This window comes from Myxine glutinosa, chromosome 13 (genome assembly GCF_964187855.1).
Source record: "Myxine glutinosa chromosome 13, kmMyxGlut1.1, whole genome shotgun sequence".
Taxonomy (NCBI): Eukaryota; Metazoa; Chordata; class Myxini; order Myxiniformes; family Myxinidae; genus Myxine; species Myxine glutinosa.
The window spans coordinates 16583262-16602402 of record NC_136273.1 but is presented as its reverse complement, the minus strand read 5'-3'; the positions used below and the strand labels follow the sequence as shown (position 1 = coordinate 16602402).

Here is a 19141-nt window from a genome sequence, read left to right as displayed (position 1 = left end):
AGGAATGGGGGAGAGAGACAGAGGGGAGTGGGGGAGAGCGACAGAGAGGATTGGGGGAGAGAGACAGAGGAGTGGGGGAGAGAGACAGAGAGGAGTGGGGGAGTGACAGAGAGGAATGGGGGAGAGAGACAGAGAGGAGTGGGGGAGCGACAGAGAGGAATGGGGGAGAGAGACAGAGGGGAGTGGGGGAGAGAGACAGAGAGGAGTGGGGGAGAGAGACAGAGAGGAGTGGGGGAGGCAGGAAGAAAGGGGTGGGGGGTAGAGACAGACAACAGTGTGGGAGAGAGAGGAAGAGGAGAGAGAGGTATTCAGTTGGAGTCCCGAGGAAGAGAGCGGGAAGGGGAAAGACAGGAGGGGAGAGGAGAGCAAAGCCTCACCATATGTCGCTATGCTGTACACTCTGGGAGGGAGGGGAGGTGTGAGGAGCTGAGTGGGAGCAAGGGAAAGAGAGGAAGGGGGGAGGATGTGGAGGGGTATGGGAGTGAGGATGGAGGAGGAGTGGGCGAGTGAGGAGATGAGGATGTGGAAGGGGAGGTAGAGAGAGTGGGAGAGGGGAGGGGAGGGTGAGGATAGGGGAGGGAAGAGTAAGGATGGGAGAGAGGGGGTTGTTAAAAATCCGGCAGAAGTGACACCCAGTTTAAAGTCCATCTAAGGGACGGCACACACATTGACGAATCACCCTGCCTGTGAAACACCGGGATGACAGTTTATAGCAGGGTAGGGATTCAAACCCCAGGCTTGATGGCTTAGAGCGAATGTGCTTACCTTTCAGCCATCGTGTTTGTCCCGATGCTTTTAATCCTCCAATTTATTTTGCCTTCCTAACGCCTGGGATGTCCCCATGGATTCCGAGCTAAGTGGCTAAAGCATCCCAGTACCAGAAAACTTAGGGAAACATGAATCAAGAGCAATCATTCAAAGTGAGGACATCATACTGACGTACGACCTGATTATTCCATCGATCGTGAACATAGAAAACAAAGTACTGCGACCAGATATTGTACTCAGGAACAAAAAAGAAAAGACAGCATTGATGATGAGATATGAGTTCCCAGCGATTTTGGCCTAAACAACACAGAAATCAATAAAATGACCAAATACCAGGAACTCAAAAATGAGGTCAAGAGACCTTGCAAGCTCAAGATCATCGAAATGGTACCAGTGATAACTGGAGCAACAGGAATGATAAAGAAGAAGCTCACTGAGATGTTAAAAAACCATTCCCGGGAAATGTTACCACAAATTAACGACAACTGGAGGCAATCCGGGGTTCGGTGAAGATTCTTAAAAGAGCCCTTGGAACAAAACTCTGAAAAAGTTGAACAGCTTCGTCCATGAACCAATATCCCTCACCGAAGCAGAGGTGGATACTTTGGGTCCTGGGAGGACTCCGATCCACCTCCTGAAACCCACAAATGGAGATAACAAGGCTTATGAACGAAGTACAAACTGTCCACAAAATCTTATTCCCGTTTAAAAATTATAATTACAACCAAACCAAAAGAGATACAAGAAGAAAGAGCAATCAGAGATTGCAGACCCTCACCAGGATGTGTTTGTGTGGTTTTGTCCTTTGGGTCCTCTGTGTATTCTTGGGTCTTCAGGGTATTTGGGGGCTTCGAGTCTTTTGGGTATGTGGGTTATTTTGGGTCTTTAAAGGTCTTTGTTTGGGTATTTTGGGTTCTTAGGGGACTTTATGATCTCCATGGTCTTAATAGGTCTAAGGGTTTGTATCGGGGGTTAAGCATCTTAGGGTTATGAAGGGCTTTTGGGGTGTTTGGGGTCTTACGGTTATAAAGGATTTTACGTGTTTCAAAGGGTTTTCGGTGTTTCAAAGGGTTTTCGGTGTTTCAAAGGGTTTTAGGTGTTTCAGAGGGTTTTAGGTGTTTCAAAGGGTTTTAGGTGTTTCAAAGGGTTTTAGGTGTTTCAAAGGATTTTAGGTGTTTCAAAGGATTTTAGGTGTTTCAAACGGTCAAAGGCTCGAAAGTCGAGGGTCTTAGGGGTGTTAAGAGTCTTAAACATTTAGGGATCTTGAGTTTTGGGGGTCTTAATGGTCGAAGGGTTCTAAAGTATCCACAGGATATTTGGGTTCTAAAGGGTCTCAAGTTATTAATATGCAGTAATATGCAGGTCTCAAGTTAAAACAAACAAGCAAAAAAACAAATAAACCGCCCCAAATGCAATACCCTCTCCTTTGAAGAGGGTAATGATGTGGCTTTTTGCATTTTGTCACATAATTCTTAAAGTTTCTTGTGTTCTTCAGTACACCTCACCAGGTTCACTTTTAGTGGCACCTAACACATCTTGACAACAAAGAAAAACAAATCAGGAGGACCGAAGCAGACCAGCCTTCTGGCACCCACCCAGTTGGGTTCAATTTTTTTTGTCTGATTGAAAAAAAATTATAATTTTCCTGTAGGTTTGGATTAATGTGAAGCAACTTTAACTGAATATTTTTTTCTGTCCGATGAGCGTTTCTGTATTTCAGGGTGGGACAAACAGAGAGACAGCATACACCTATTATATATAGATAGATGAGTGATTGACAGAGAAAAATGAAGATTTCATTGAAGTGAAAGATGGAGTAAAAAAAATAAAAAGTCGCCTTGAAGAAAAGAGAAAGAGAAAGTTAGGATAAATGAAAGGAAGCAAAGAAGAAAATATTTTGAGAAAGTAGAGCATGATTACCCGGGCTTCACCCAGGTTCCCAAGTCGGCAATGAAGTGCTCCAACATTGTTGAGGATCTCTGGAGGGACATCTGCCTGTACTTTCTCTTTCAGTATTCGCGTTGCTGTACCATAAGCAGAAAGTGATCCCTGGTTTAATACAAATAATGTTAACAAGAAGCATTTTTAAAATGTAATAAAAACAACATCTTTCTTTACTTCAACTCATTACAATATTAATGCTGCAATTCTTAATTACAATGAATACAAACTTCATGCACTTGATATTCCATCACCAACAACGATATAATTTACCTGGATATCTGCTTGCTCCAAGATTTGTGCCAATTCAATCCAGGCCTCGATATCATCCGGACATTGCTCTGTTACCCGCTTCAACAAACCCTGGAACAAAGATATGGGCAGGCAGAAAGTATTCACAAAAACTATAAGAAGATGGGATTAAAGAAAATGGTTACTGTAGGAAAGATGCATCAAGGAAAACAAGACCATGCACGCCGATGCATGAGGTAAGAAGGATGTAAAGGTGAGCGCCAGTTTGAATCCAGACATCCAGCACACCTTAGCCGTGTCTCTTTTCTCCTGCTCGTCGGAAGCAGCATTCAGTGACCCCAGGATCTTCATAGTCTCGTAATTCCCAGGGTAACCTTTGAGGACGCGTTCGAAGCAGGCGGCCGCATTCTCACGGTCACCCCGCAGGATGTACATTTGCCCCAAGCCAAAATACGGCAGGAGGAATGAGGGAGAGGCAAACTGTGTTGCCTGGTAATAATACTGGAATGCCTGATCATAGTCGCTCTGCAGAGGGACGTGTAAAATAGGTGGTACAGGAATGAGAAATATTTCAGTGATGAGGGAGAAATGACAGATCATCGTTTGGTGGTGAGTTGATGGCAGGAAATATATAAGCCAAACGAGTTATCTTTGGTTTAGTATTTACCTGAACGTGAAAAGCTCTAGCCAGTTGATAACAGCTTTCTGCTTGCATAGACTCCACCTCTGTGTTGTGAAAGGCATGAAGTGCAAGATGTTGGACTTTGCCATAATCCTGTAGGAGGAAGTATAGGAGGAAAGGATGAAGAAAGTGTGAAACAAAACTGTTTTAATCAGACACTTTGGGTTATCATATGGGGAAGGTTTGAATCCCATCAGCCTTTCGTATTTGTCCATTGTCTACAAATGTCCTTTGCAATTCACGTAAAAGTACACATGATGCTCCTCAATATCTACCTTTGTTCCAGATGTATTATATTATTTCTATATGTATTATATTATTTGTTCTAGATACATGATATTTTATGTTCTAGATGTATATTTTTGTGGAAATGACCCTTAGTGGGTTAAAGATGCTTAATATAGTGGTTATTTCCTTAAAGTTAATGTTTAGCAAAAACAAAGTAATTCATTGTGATACAAAATATGCATTGCTTATGTAATAGTTAGATGACATCGACCTTCCCCATTGTGTGCATCTAAAATTATGTTCTGCCCACTGTAAAAATAAAAAATAAAACTTTTACCTTTCTGCCCTATGGAATCTGTCATATATGAGCTTTTTAGCTTTCTGATAGGCCGGCAGCACATTTTGGCTACAAAGGCCGTCAAGTCGTCATATCTGGGCCGTGATGTCTCTGAACTTCAGGGTGAGGCACCATGGAGGGTTCGCTGCACCCACCAGTCCAAAAGACAGCGAATGGTGAGTGAGAGGGGATGTCAACGGGACATAAACCGGGCAACCGGTTAAGGTGACCATTCTTCAGTGAATGTTAGTATCCAGCCTCCATGTAGGTTGATAATGCCAGGAACTGATCACCACAGTATCTCCCTGGTCTGCGTCCTGCGTATTCCACTGGGTACCGCCTTTCCCTCTCTCTCATACACCCTCGCCCCTCTCTCGAACTACAACTTTCCCCCACCCTCTCTCACAACCCCTCCCACTATCTGGCCGCCTCTCACATTCCCTTGCCTTCTCCCTCTCGCACTTCCTCGCCCCCCCCCCCCCCTCTCGCACTTCCTCGCCCCCCCCCTCTCTCGCACTTCCTCACCCCCCTCCTCTCTCGCACTTCCTCACCCCCCTCTTTTATTGCTTCATTTGGTCACACACGAATTATACTGTATCTGAACAAGTACAAGTGATCAGAAGAAGAGTGGACATATGTTGTGTGCAAGAGACGAGATGGAAGGGAAGTGGTGTGAGAATGGTGAAGGGTAGGCAGGGACAGAAATACAAGTTTGTGTGGCAAGGGTGCCTGGAGGGCGTGAATGGTGTTGGTGTCCTGTTTTCTGAGGAGTCTGTAGACAGTGTGGTGAGTGTGACTAGAGTGAGTGATAGGTTGATGATGGTGAAAATGATGATTGGAAAGCTCTTGGTGAACGTCATCTCGGGATATGCTCCGCAGGTTGGTCGGAACGATGAAGAGAAGGACAAGTTCTGGTGTGCGATAGAGAAGCTGATGGAAAACGTGAAAGATGAGGAAGTTGTTGTGGTAGGAGGAGACCTAAATGGACATGTGGGAAGGAGTATGGATGGTTTTGAAGGAGTTCATGGGGGTTACGGATATGGTGTGAGAAATGGAGAAGGTGAAAGGATTTTGGAGTTTGCTGATGGAGCTGATTTGTTGATTTGTAATACTCAGTTCCAGAAAGAGGATAATAAGCTTGTTACATACACGTCAGGTGGGTCGACGACAACCGTCGACTACCTGATGGTGCGTAGGCGAGATAGGGGGCACCTCCGAGACACAAAGGTGATCCCGGGGGGGGGGGGGGGGGGGAGGCTGTTTCACAGCACCACTTGGTTGTCTGCGACGTAAGGGTGAAAGGTGCGAGGAGAGCTCGGCGGGTGAAGTACCAACCGAGAATGAAGGTGTGGAGGTTGAAAGAGGTGACAGTAAGGGAGGCATTAAAAGAGAGGCTGAGTAGGATCGAGGATGATGTGGTTGAGCTTGAAAGTGGTTGGATGTCAATGAAAGCTAGTCTGTTGGGAGCCGTTGGTGAGGTATGTGGATGGACAAAAGGACCACCAAGGCACTCGGAAACATGGTGGTGGGATGATGGAGTTGGAAAGACGATTGACGAGAAGAGGAAGAAGTTCAAGGAGTGGCAGAAGGCGAAGGGTACGGGAGCAGAAACAGCAGAGCATGAAAGTTATAAGGCAGCCAGGAAGGCTGCAAAGAAAGAGGTAGCAAAGGCGCAGGAGGCATGTAGGAAAATGTTCGGAGAACGCTTGGATTCGGAAGAGGGTCAGAGAGCGGTATTCAGGATTGCAAAGCAGATAGCGAAAGAGAGGTGTGATGTAATGGGGGTGAGCTGCTTGAAGGATGAAGTGGGACAAATCGTTGTCGACCCAGATGGAATTAAAGGAAGATGGAAAAGATATATGGAAATGCTGTTGAATACAGAGAATGAATGGGATGGCAACATAGAGAGTAACCCAGTTTTAGGACCGGCAGAGAAGATAACTGAGAAGGAAGTTGAGGAAGCGATAAAAGCAATGAAGGGTAGAAAAGCGGGAGGGCCGACGGGAGTTGTGGGAGATATGTTGAAGGCAGCAGGAAGTTGGGGTGTGAAGAGAATGACAGAGATCTGTAATCTGGTGGTGAAAGAAGGCCGCATTCCAGTGGATTGGGAACTGAGTACCCTCGTCCCTCTATACAAGGGGAAAGGTGACCCTCTGGAGTGTGGCTCGTACCGAGCGATAAAGTTATTGGAGCATGGAATGAAGGTATTGGAAAGGGTGTTGGAGAGGAGGATAAGGAAGAAAGTGAAGATCGACGAAATGCAGTTTGGATTTATGCCAGGAAGAGGAACGACAGACGCGCTTTTCATTGTGAGGCAGTTGCAGGAGAAGTACATGGAGAAGAGGAAGAAGTTGTTTCTTGGGTTTGTTGATCTGGAGAAAGCATTCAATCGGGTTCCACGCAAAGTATTGACATGGGCATTGAGGAAGTTAGGAGTGGAGGAATGGTTGATCAGAGTAGTGATGGCAATGTACAAAAGAGCACGCACAGCTGTAAGGACGAAGGACGGGAACAGTGGTGAGTTTGAGGTGAAGGTGGGAGTGCATCAGGGGTCGGTACTAAGTCCACTACTATTTGTAGCTGTGATGGAGGTGCTGGCTCAGAACGTAAAGGAGGGTTTACCGTGGGAGTTGTTGTATGCAGATGATCTGGTGTTGATTGCGGAAAGTATGGATGGACTGAAGGAAAAGATGAACACGTGGAAGGAATGTATGGAGACAAAAGGTCTGAAGGTGAATATCGGAAAGACGAAGGTGATGGCAAGTGGTAAAGCATGTGGTGAGGTGGAAAGAATTGGGAAGTGGCCCTGTGCTGTGTGTAGGAAGGGTGTCGGAGTGAACTCCATTCAGTGTACAATGTGCGCTGAGTGGGTTCATCAAAAATGTAGTGGTCTGAGAGGGTCATTAACCAGTGTGGCAGCTACATTCAAATGTAAGGTGTGCACAGAGGGAGCTGCAGATGGAGGAAATGTTGAGTTGGATCTTGGAGATGGCGTGAAGCTGGAAGGTGTGAAAACATTTTGCTACCTCGGAGACATGCTGAATGGAGAAGGTGGATCAGACTCGGCAACGGTTGCTCGAGTGAGATGTGCATGGAAGAAGTTTCGGGAATTGAGTGGCGTGCTGATGATGAGGGGAGTGTCGTTGAAGCTGAAGGGAAAGGTGTATGCTGCATGTGTGAGAAGTGTTATGATTTATGGGAGCGAGACATGGGTAATGAACGTAGAGCAGCAACGAAGGTTGGAAAGGGTGGAAATGCGAATGGTTCGACGGATGTGCGGAGTATCGTTGAGAGAGAGGAAGACAAATGATAAATTGCGAAAGATGATGGGAATAGAGCCTGTGATTGATGCTGTGAAGAGGAACAGGTTGAGATGGTTTGGTCATGTGTTGAGGAAGGATGAAAGTGACTGGTTGAGAAGAGTGATGGAAATGAATGTAGAAGGAAGTAGAAGACGGGGAAGACCGAGAAAGACTTGGCTAAAGATGGTGGAAGAAGAAATGCGGGCAAGGGGGTTAACAAGGAGAGATGCAGAAAATAGGGCAAAATGGAGAAGATTGTCATGGGGACCGCAAGGCTAACCCCCGCTCTAGCAGGGAAAATGGCCTTTAAAATGCATGTTGTTGTTGTTGTTGTTGAACAAGTACACCTACCTCTTTAATAATGTACAGGTGCTTTTCAAAAGTGTGAGAAACACTGTTATGGAAGAACTTTTTATTGACAAGCTATTGGCAATTAAGAAATAAGTTATGCGAGGGTTATCATCAGGTATTAATAAAAGGTGAGATGACAGAAGCCTGGATGCTGTTCAAAAAAGTATATATATACATATGTGTGTGTAGATATATATATATATATATATATATATATATATATATATATATATATATATATAAGGAACCCCAAGGAAAACAAAAATAAGAGATTCGAGTTGGTATATAGGATAAATTAGTTTGAAAATGAAGAGAAACAGACAAAAGGAAAGCATTTTGGCCTGCATTTTCATGTATGGCAGACAGAACAAAAGGGCTGTTAATTTATAAGTGATGGACAAAACAAAATTATAAAACAGGAAATAACCTTTTTGAAGAAGAAGTGATTGGCTAAATGGTTCAGCACCATCGGGTTGGCACTGTCAATAGTATACGCCTTTGACAGAAGTTGCACACCATTCTTGATTGAATCGGCCTAGACAGGCAGTGACAGTGATAGTCAAGTAAATGAGTTTGGAAAGATCAACAAATACAATAGGGGAAGGTTGGGAATGGAGGAGAGATGAGTGGCCTGAGGGGGGAAGGGGTATATATTATATTATATTATTATATATATATATATATATATATATATATATATATATATATATATATATATATATATATATATATATATATATATATATATATATATATATATAATGATGCAAATACAACTAGAACAGCACTCTTGGACGACGAGACATTGACTGATATGCCTCCGCCCACATTATTACATCATCAGACATACTTGTAACAAGATCGATTGAACCCGAATCAGGCAGGGTTTTGTTGGACCTTCTCAAAAACAGGGGAGGAGCGGATCTCATCCCTCCCTCCCCTCCAGGATCTCAGCCGGAAAGCGACAAGATAAAACCAAATTTGGCACACATGTAGATCATGTCATGGTATGCATACGTCTGTGAAGTTTAATCATACACTCAATACCTTTTTAGTTATTAGCTCATTACATATTCATATTTTTAGTTATTAGCAAATTTTAATGTGTGCTGTGTAAAGCAAACAGGAAAAAATTACTGGTTTATGGTGCGTAGCGCCAAAAAAGATGTGCATTGCGCGACAAACGTGTGTTCGGTTTTTCTAAAATTAGTATCAAAACGTGCTCAAGACTTGAACAGAAAAAGTCATGAAAGCTCAGCACGAGAGAAAATAATTCTGTGAAAATATGGTGGTAAAAAGTGGGAAGGGGTGGCGGGACACCGAATCCACCCCTCCCTCCCAGCCTGATTAAGGTTAAATCCCTCCAGGTGTTCCAAAGTATCAAATTTTTACATGGCATGACCTCTGACGTTTGACCTCATAATCTAATCTGTTTATTCTTACATCATTGTACATACTTGTTTGACTGAGTTCCCTTCAGCCATTCTTAAGTTATCGCGGCAACAAAAACCTATTCCAGACCCTGACCTTTGACCTCACAACTCCAATATCAAAGCAGTTCATCTTTATCACAGTACATACTTGTACCAACTTTGGTCAAAATCCCATTGCTGGTTCACAAGTTATTGCGGTAACCGGATTTATACCTTACATGATCTTTGACCACAAAATCGAATCAGTTCATCTTTACATTATTTTACATACTTGATCCAAGTTTAATTTAAATCCCTTCAGCTGTTCTGAAGTTTTCGTGGTAACGAAAACTTATCACAGATGCATGGACAACCTGAAAACAATGCCTCCGGTGATTTTGTTGGCGAAGGCATAAAAACAAACCGACCTCTTTCTTGTTGAGCTCCAGAATTGCAAGCCCAAGAAGTGCGCCGACACACTGAGGACTAAGATCGAGAGCACGCTGGAAAGCCAGCCGTGCCTTGTCTGGCTTACCAAGTCGAACAAAACAGTGTCCTATGCCAAGACGCACATCCGCTGCAGGAAGAGTGAGAAGACACAAAAATGCAATGACATTGGCTTTTCTACATTGCATTATTGAACGAAGCATGGAAGGAAAACATTTGAGCTCCAGATACATCATTATAAAGCCGACAATACCAGGACAGCCAGGGTTTGTTCTGAGGGCCTTCTTGTAGTATGCCAATGCCCCACGGTAGTCCTTCTTGTTAAATGCAATGCATGCCTTTCCTGAAAAACAAGGAAATACATTTGGCTGTATGAAAGTACACTTTCAATGGAGGACCCTCCTTTTTGGGCCTCCCCAACCCCAGTCTGGTCAAGTCTTAGATAAATACAAAATAACAGAGAGCATTAACCTCGTATAAAAATGTGTCAGTTCTTCTCGATTGCCTCGCTTTCTACTGTTCAAACATGATCCCAACATGATAGATTATATGATTTTAGTTGATAAACCTATCGTAAAGATGTACATGTCGTGATGATCAATATCTTTTCAAATAATTCAGTCTTTCCTTTAACCACTATAACAGCGAGGCTCATGGAAGATCAAGGTAAAATTGAAAGTAGAGTTGCAGGGCAACAACTGGGCACAACCAGCAAGGGAGTAAACAGACAGGAAAGAAAGAGAGAGAAGAGGAGGGGCAGAAACACTGAAACCAGCAAGTTGGGTTATGAAGGGTTAATGCAGGTAATAAAGATCATGGGTCAGGATTGGGGACAACATGAGGTGGTGATGCACTGCCTGTTTGAAGCTTTGGAGGAAAGGGTGGGAAAGAAGAGCCTCTGGAAGAAGGTTACATAAATGGTAGAAGCGACAAAAAAAGGGGTTGAGACGTGTCTTCCACTTCAAACGAGTTGGGAGCCATTGAAGGCGTACACTTCTACAAAGTGCACATTTACGTTGTAAACTAATCCAATTTCAGGCTGTTAATGACAATCATGCATGTGCAACTTTGCCAACAAAATGAACGGGTCGCACTTTCAACGATTGCTATAAATTTGCTGCAACTGTTCAAGAATTTACAAAATCAAACTTTCTGTTCACTCTGATATGTCCTTGTGGTATTTGAGAATAAATACCTTTCCCTGAGTTATCTTTTTGCACAAAAGGTGTTGAGTTCCTACTATAACTGTTTCTTTTGAAACACCCTGTATAAACAGCTTTCAAAAAGTTTTTTAAAACGACTTGCAATGCACAATTTACATTGTTAAAAACAACAATGAAGTTTAACACAGAGTTCTTATTCTTATTTCTTCTTATTCTTTTAATCAACAAAAAAACAATCACATTTCCTGACAGGTAAGCAGAAGTACCGAGCAATGCTGGAATGTTCGAGGGTGCCTGGTTAAGAACAAAGTTGAACTGGGCATCCGCCTGCTCCATCTTCTCTCCCTCCAGTAAGCAGTAACAGGCCCGGCCAAGCAGGTGGTTCTAGGGTGGGCAAAGGATGGTGGGTAAAGTAAGAAATAAAATAAAACCAGAACGGCACTTGGTAGAGAGCATAGTCTCGCCTCACAAACTCATTCTGAGCAAAATACCATTGCTAACTGAACAGTGAACACGCTGCTATTATGGCCCATATACCCATGTCATCCATGCAACCTATTATGCCACATACATTGCCATTATCCACATCTTTATTGATTGATTAGGATATTTGACAAACACTTTTGTCCATGTCAAGGCCAAATTGTGTCAAGGTATATATCAAAAAAAATTCAAGCTATATTCCCTCATGGCAAGTCGATCATATGTGTGAAGCTTCACATCAATCTGCTAAGCGGTTCTGGAGAATATATTTTTTAATGTTTTTCTTTTCAATCCAATATGGCCACTAGCCAACATGACCGATGACATCATAAATTTAATGCTTCACTCAAATTGGGTGGTAGATCTCATATATGAAGTTTCAGATTTTTGGGATAAGGATTTTGATTCAACCAACGACGGCTAGAATATCACTTCACAGATGATGTCATCGTCATCGTTATCGCCCTAAATGCCCCATGGGGAGTTGATATGCCAATTTTTATTATTATTATTATTATTTTTTGTTCAGACGTTGAGAAGATGATGCCCAAATTTTTCCCTTCAATCCAATATGGCTGCCATACTATATACAGACTTGGCATTTAATATGGAGTATTATTTTTGTGGGGATGAACTTACTTTTCAAGATGTCTTAGAACCAAAAGTTCATTGGAATTATGTTGAAATTATTCTAGATTTTGTTAATGTGACCTTTAAAAGAAACAAAAACCACATTTGACATTTCGAAACAAATAAATTGACACTTGAAAGTGATGTAAACTGATATCGAACTCAATTCATGGACAGTACTGTGCTAAACTTCTGTACGTTTTCCAGAAGTAACTCTTTATTTTGCACATTAGCCAAAAAATTTTTTAACAAAACCAAAAGTTAAATTACGACTGGGATTACGGACAGTAAAATTACAGTTCAGTACTTCGTGTAACCCCCACGAGCATTCAGGAGAGCACGTACACGTTGAGGCATGCTGTTCACGAGATTTGCCAAGGTTTGGACAGGAATCGCTTGCCATGCAGTGACAATAGTTTGCTGCAATTCATGCACAGAGGTCGGCTGCTGGTCCAAGTGGTCGATTTGACACGTTAATTCTGCCCACAAGTTCTCTATCGGATTCATATCCGGGGACATGGCAGGCCACTCCATATGCTGTACACCACGGTCAGAAAGAAAGTGTTGGATCATGAGAGCACGATGAGGTCGTGCATTGTCATCTTGGAAGACAAAGTTTCCTCGAAAGGCTGCACGAGCAAATGGAAGCAATGTTTCTTCCAGAATGGCCCTGTACTTGAACTGGTTCAAGTTTCCATTCAGAACAACCAGGTCAGCTTTGCCCCCTGCATGAAAAGCTGCCCAAACGGTCACCCCACCACCTCCAGCTTGGACTCTTGGCACTATACAATCTTTGTTGTAGGCTTCATGCACTTGTCTGCGCACTCGGACGCGGCCATCTTGACGATAGACCAGAAATCTAGACTCATCACTGAAGATCACGTGATTCCAGTGTCCTGGCTGCCATTGACGGTGCTCTCTGACCCACTGCAATCGGTGCTGGCGGTGTTGTCTGGTCAGGCGTGGCTTTCTCAGGGGACCCCTGGCACGATAGCCTGCTTGAACCAGTCGTTGGTTGACTAGCCTTCTGGATACAGACACATTTGTCAGTTGCTGCCACTCAGCCCTAAGCCGATTAGCTGACTTGGTACGGCCATTGCGGACTAACCGGTGCAGCTGGCGATCAGCCCTCCTTGTGGTTCTGCGGGGACGTCCTGGCCTCGGTATTGGAGTAGGGACACCCCTCTGAGAATTTCGTTTCAGGATCTTTGACACCTGACCTTGAGTGAACAACTGCCGAGCAATAGCACACTGTTTCATGCCGTAATTTCGTAAAGCCACCACTCCATGACAAACAGCATTGTCGAGTTGACGGACCATCTCCAGAGGAAGCGGCAATAACTTTTGGAAACGTGCAGCAGTTGTTTTCCACTAATACAGAACGCAACAACCCTTGTATACCCGACTGTGAAGCCAATCGTCAAATGCACCTGTCCGTACATTTTGCCACGCCACCTGTGATATAATCCTGTTGTTGCCTTCTTGCTGCGCCAGACAATCAGTGACATGGTTCTTTTAACAAATAAATCACCAAAGTGTAAAAGAAACTCACCAGATTGATATACTGAGTTAAGAAAGTAAACCCAAGTCAAGAAAAAAAATATATTCCATATTAAATGCCAAGTCTGTATGTGTATATATATATATATATATATATATATATATATATATATATATATATATATATATATATATATATATATGTATATATATATTTACGGGAGCGTACGCTGAATCAGTACGCTGAATCAGCACATCGCTGCATCCTTGGACGACTCCTCAGCACCATCCCGACACACACCACTGTGTGTGCTATGGAATGAGGTGTTTTTACGGCAGCCGGAGTGCAAATCCTGTCACCAACCTCCTTGAGAGGGATCCAGTACGCTGGTACTTATTTCGCCGACGTCGGAAGGATGACAGGCTGAGTCAACCCCACCTGGTATTAATTAAACAGCTGAACGGGAATCAAACTCAGGACCTTAGGATCCCAAGCCCGCCACCCTAACCATTAGGCCAACACCGGGTATATACCACATCACCTATACGATGTTTAAAGTTTTGAATTGATTGGACAGGCGGATGCAGAGAAAAAAAAATCTGAAGATAAAATATATGGACGTGGTTACAGACAGACAGACAGAAAGGCAGATAGAGAGATAGATTGCAATAGTCTTGCAAACCCTTTCGGGGCGAGACTATTAAAGTGAGCAGGTAAGTGAAGCAAAAAGCAAATGGAAATGGAGACTAATACCTCTTGAAGACTGGTTTTAAAAAAACGTGTTTATCCTTATATTTACAATCGAATCAAATGGATTGCAATAACATTCAACCTTCCAAACACAAAATACAAAGCGTCGTCGGAAAGCTATGCGAGATCACAATGAAAGGTTTACATCTCACACACATTTTAAGTTGAGCGGCACTGTGATCGGTCACACAACATGACACCAAACTATCAGAATGGCTGCCCAGCAAGACGTTCATACGAAGCAGAGAATAGTTATTGAATTCCTTACTGTGGAAGAGGTTCCTCCAGTGGATATTCATTGGCGTTTAAAGAATGTGTACATGACTCCATCATTGTTAGACATTGGGCAAAGAGTTTTCAAGAGCGGGGAAACCGATAAAGCCTCAAAGTCGTCCGCCGGAAACCGCAGCGACACCGGAAAACAAGATTCGGATTGATGCCCTCATTAAAGTGCATTGCAGTTGACTGAGTTGACCTATAAGGTGGAAAATTTACTTCGTATTTGCCACACATGTATACATATTCCTTGAAATTTTCCTTGTAATTGGAATTATATTTAGTGAGAAATAAAATAAGAGGCATTACTCTCATACTGCTGACCCTTGTAATAACGGTCCACAGATGTGTAACGTCGTCAGGCATGCAACCAAGATTACAGATGATCAAAGCGTGACTGCCATTTCCAGATTTATGTGTTACTAATCATACGCGTTAAATTAGATTCCCAATTATTTTCTGGTCTGGAAGATCAAAAAGACAAAAGAAAAACCTCCAAGCAGGAACACAAATCAAATACATGAATGTCATAATTGGCCATGCAGGTTCATCTAATTGCAGGGATCCCTGGTGTTGGGCTAGCGGCTAGGGTGCCGGCTTAGGATCCTAGGATCCTGGGTTCGAATCCCGGTCGATTGCTGAATTAACGCCAGGGGGGTTGACTCAGCCTGTTCATCCTTCCGAGGTCGGCTAATTGAGTACCAGTTCACTGGTAATTCCCTGTTTGTCGTTAAAGGCGGCAAAAAGGGTTGGCGTCAGGAAGGGCATCCGGCCGTAAAACATTGCTTCAAAAAGGGGACCGAAAAACAACAACAACCACGGTGCCCGAAAAAGGCCAACCCCCGCTTTGCGGGGAAAAATGGCCTCTAAAGGTGGTTATATATTATATACGCAGTAAGGGTTTGGTCCTGTGTGATCACAGGACGGTAACGTCGCAAAAATGCTATCGGATATTATACATTTGAACTACTTTCATCCAGAATGCGAAACACAGGATGTTGCTGGTCATAACATAAATTTAAAAGGAGGCAGAAAGTTGGGTGTGATTGTGAGGACAGTAGAGAGAGACAGAAACGTGTGGAGAACAAAATCTAACAGTTTCCATAACATTGCCATCCCTTCCTCAATTAGAATCTCCATCTCGAAATCCCTGCAGGAAAGTTATCACTCTGCACCTGGGAGTGAGCGGAAGCACGAGTCGATGGAATGAGGTTTAGGAATCGCATCGACGCAAACTGGTCAATTTATTCGATTTTTGCGCTCACAAATTTGTATGTGATTCAATAAAACTACTGCAAAGCTCACCAGGTAGTTTAATTTAATATTGTTTTGAGCGATTCTGGATGTCCGCGTCATTTTCCTTGAATTTAGAAGTTGTTTGAGGGGGATCTTTATGCATTGGGAAGAGGTCAAATCTAGGGATAAAGATAGAGAGACAGTGTTGGACAATAACCCGTTTACGAGTTGGAGTATACAACTCGGTTACTGAACAGCAAATGCCATTCATACCCGTCTCGGTCATATTCTGGGTCGAATTTCAAAAGTCAATCATAAAATAATGGAAGGCTTGATATAATAATAAATATAATAATAAGCCGATTGCGAGGGCCTTTCACTTACTCACCGCAGGCAGGTTTGGTGGTCTTTCTGTCTTCTACCGACTCCTCTCTGGCCGAGACCCCCCCCCCCCCCCCCCCCCCAGCCCTGTCTGTGCTCTGTCCCCCAAGTACTCCTACAGGTCGCACAAGATCTGCCAGTAACCTTCTTCTGGTGAAACTGCCAAAATCAAGACTCTCTGCTCACCTTCACTCTTTCCTCTCGCCTCTGGAACAAACTCCCTCACTCTCTTCAATCCCACTCATCCCTCCAGGTCTTTAAAACAGCTGTTCACCACCATCTCTTATCTTCCTCCAACCAAAACCTTTATCTTTTCTACCCCTGTTAATTCACCCCAGATCCACTTTTCTGAAATACCGACTTCTTTCCTGGAAGTCCTAGCAGTGTCCATGTGTTTTTATAACCTCACCCCCCCCCCCCCCCCCCATCCCATGCCTCCTCCCCACAAGCCCTCTATCTCCCACAGATCTCCCGATGTCCCTGCGCTCAAATGTTGTACTTGTGTGCTTGTGTGCTTCCCCCGCTCTCTCCCCATCTTGTCTCCCACTCCCTTAATTTCGTCTTGTGTCGGTTTTTTTTTTTTTTTTTTTTTTTGGCATTCATGTTAGCAACGTCGGCAACGGTTGCTAGAGTGAGATGTGCATGGATGAAGTTTCGGGAACTGAGTGGCGTGCTGACGAGGAGGGGAGTGTCGTTGAAGCTGAAGGGAAGGTGTATGCTGCATGTGTGAGAAGTGTTATGATTTATGGGAGCGAGACATGGGTAATGAACATAGAGCAGCAACGAAGGCTGGAAAGGGTGGAAATGCGAATGGTTCGGTGGATGTGCGGAGTATCGTTGAGAGAGAGGAAGACAAATGATGAATTGCGAAAGATGATGGGAATAGAGCCTGTGATTGATGCTGTGAAGAGGAACAGGTTGAGATGGTTTGGTCATGTGTTGAGGAAGGATGAAAGTGACTGGTTGAGAAGAGTGATGGAAATGAATGTAGAAGGAAGTAGAGGACGGGGAAGACCGAGAAAGACTTGGCTAAAGATGGTGGAAGAAGAAATGTGGACAAGGGGGTTAACAAGGAGAGATGCAGAAAATAGGGCAAAATGGAGAAGATTGTCATGGCGACCGCAAGGCTAACCCCCGCTCTTGCAGGGAAAATGGCCTTAAAATGCATGTTGTGTGTTGTTTTTGTGTCATTAATGTTAGCTCTTACACGAGCCTCGATCTTGTATACAAAAATTTTTTTAAAGGCTGAGTTTGGCTGCAACACCTTATTTTCTCTTATTTAATAATATTTTTAACAGCTGGAAATATTTATTAATAATCTCTTTTAGAAAAACCATGATATACAGTATATCATTTTTGGCACCATCTCTCAATGGTTAAGAATCACTTTGAAACAAGCGTTACGCCGAGGTCCCCCATCGGTGAAGTGATGTGAGTGGACAAAGTGGAAGACGCAAGGCGGCCATCTTGGATTTTGACGTGGCGACCCAATTTCATTCATTCATTCACTCACTGGTGAAGAATCACATAAAAACATTATAGTATCTGCATCTTTACAAAAGACATTCACTGCAAATTTTAACTTGATTCAAATGAATCGATGAATATGCCTCTGCCCATGGTATGTCAATCCACTGTTACGTTTGATCTCAATTAAAGGTCACATGAAAGATTAACAGTCGAGAGAGAGAGAGAGAGAGAGAGAGAGAGAGAGAGAGAGAGAGAGATTGTGAGAGAGAAAAGAGAAATACGTATGAAAGAAAACAGCAGATGCTTTGAACTCGAGATTTCATATGCAAAATGATTTGCAATCGCTACATGACCTTTGACCTGTTAAATCAAAAATTAAATCAGTTCATCTTTATAATCGCATTGCATATTTGTGTCAAATTTGGTTGAAATCACTTCTGGTGTTCATAATTGTGGTAACGAAAAATTTCAATGGAAGGTTACATGACCTTTCAACTTTTCAACCCAAAATCATAGCACATGATAGTACTAAGTTTGGTCAAAATCTCTTCAGAGGTTCACAAGTTATTGCAGCAACGAAACATCTACTACGCACGCACGTGCGGACAGCCAGACGGATAACCCAAAAAACGGCATTGTGTTTAGATCTAACAAGAAGAACTGATCCGAATAGATTTCTAGTTCCAGGTGAGATTCCGAATACGTTAGTATAACCGGACGTACCTGGTCATACATGATGACTTTATCAGCCATGGTATAGAGGAGCGTCGCCTGGGTGAGGAGCTCTTTTTTTCCATCTGCACCACGGAGTCGCCGTGCACGTCGCACGTAATATGCGGCGAGCGCATCCAGACAGGTCATCTGATCTTTGTCATGGTCACGGTAGTCCAACGTGCCATCCACCCTCGCTGCCTCAAGCAGCTTCACAAAATCCTCTTCCTTACCTTGTCGGTAATATTCCAACTGAGGTGAAGGGGAAATGACAAATGAGACTGCAGGACAAGAGTAGAGTAGAAGAGGCATAGATGGGTGGAAACATGGCAAGATGAAATTTACGATAACAGAAAAGTTGAGATCACAGCGAGGTCACGTCTTTTCGAAGCTGTTCCATGCGCTCACGCTTTCAAAGCGAAGTGATCTTTCACATTTGTGTTTTTGTCGTATCTTTATCTTTCTTTCGGTGTATGTACCTTTTGGGGTGACTTTAATAGGTTTCTCGGTGTTGGTTTTTCATACCTGTGTACAGAATCGTCGGTTTTTTCGTATCGTGTATTCTGAGGCCTAGTGTAGTACTAGTCGGCTACCGTGTCCTCAGACCTTGGCTTGAGGCTTTTGTTTTTTGTCTCAGCGGTTCTTCGATCACGCTGCATCTACTTTCGGTCTCTGTTTTTCACGGTCTTTTCACCCATACTCCCTTGTTTTAAAATCTCAAAAAAAAACAAAAAATTTTTTTCCTTCCCTGTTCTTATCCGCTTGTGCGTTCTTATTTGTTCTTTCGTTCTTCGTTCTTTTGCTCTTTCGTTCTTCGTTA

The 19141-nt window shown here is 43.3% G+C and overlaps 1 protein-coding gene across 2 annotated transcripts in view; it reads right to left on the bottom strand.

Moving 5' to 3' along the window:
- Positions 1–19141, bottom strand: part of CTR9 (CTR9 component of Paf1/RNA polymerase II complex) — a 109564-nt gene that overhangs the window by 66886 nt on the left and 23537 nt on the right. For both annotated transcript variants that reach the window (XM_068133860.2, XM_068133861.2), the window contains exons 3-11: positions 18334–18573; positions 11150–11267; positions 9974–10063; positions 9702–9850; positions 8289–8396; positions 3629–3736; positions 3250–3486; positions 2983–3072; positions 2689–2817 (exon numbers count right to left, since the gene is read on the bottom strand). In XM_068133860.2, coding sequence (XP_067989961.2) covers positions 2689–2817; positions 2983–3072; positions 3250–3486; positions 3629–3736; positions 8289–8396; positions 9702–9850; positions 9974–10063; positions 11150–11267; positions 18334–18573 — 1269 coding nt within the window. The remainder of the gene's footprint in view (positions 1–2688; positions 2818–2982; positions 3073–3249; positions 3487–3628; positions 3737–8288; positions 8397–9701; positions 9851–9973; positions 10064–11149; positions 11268–18333; positions 18574–19141) is intronic.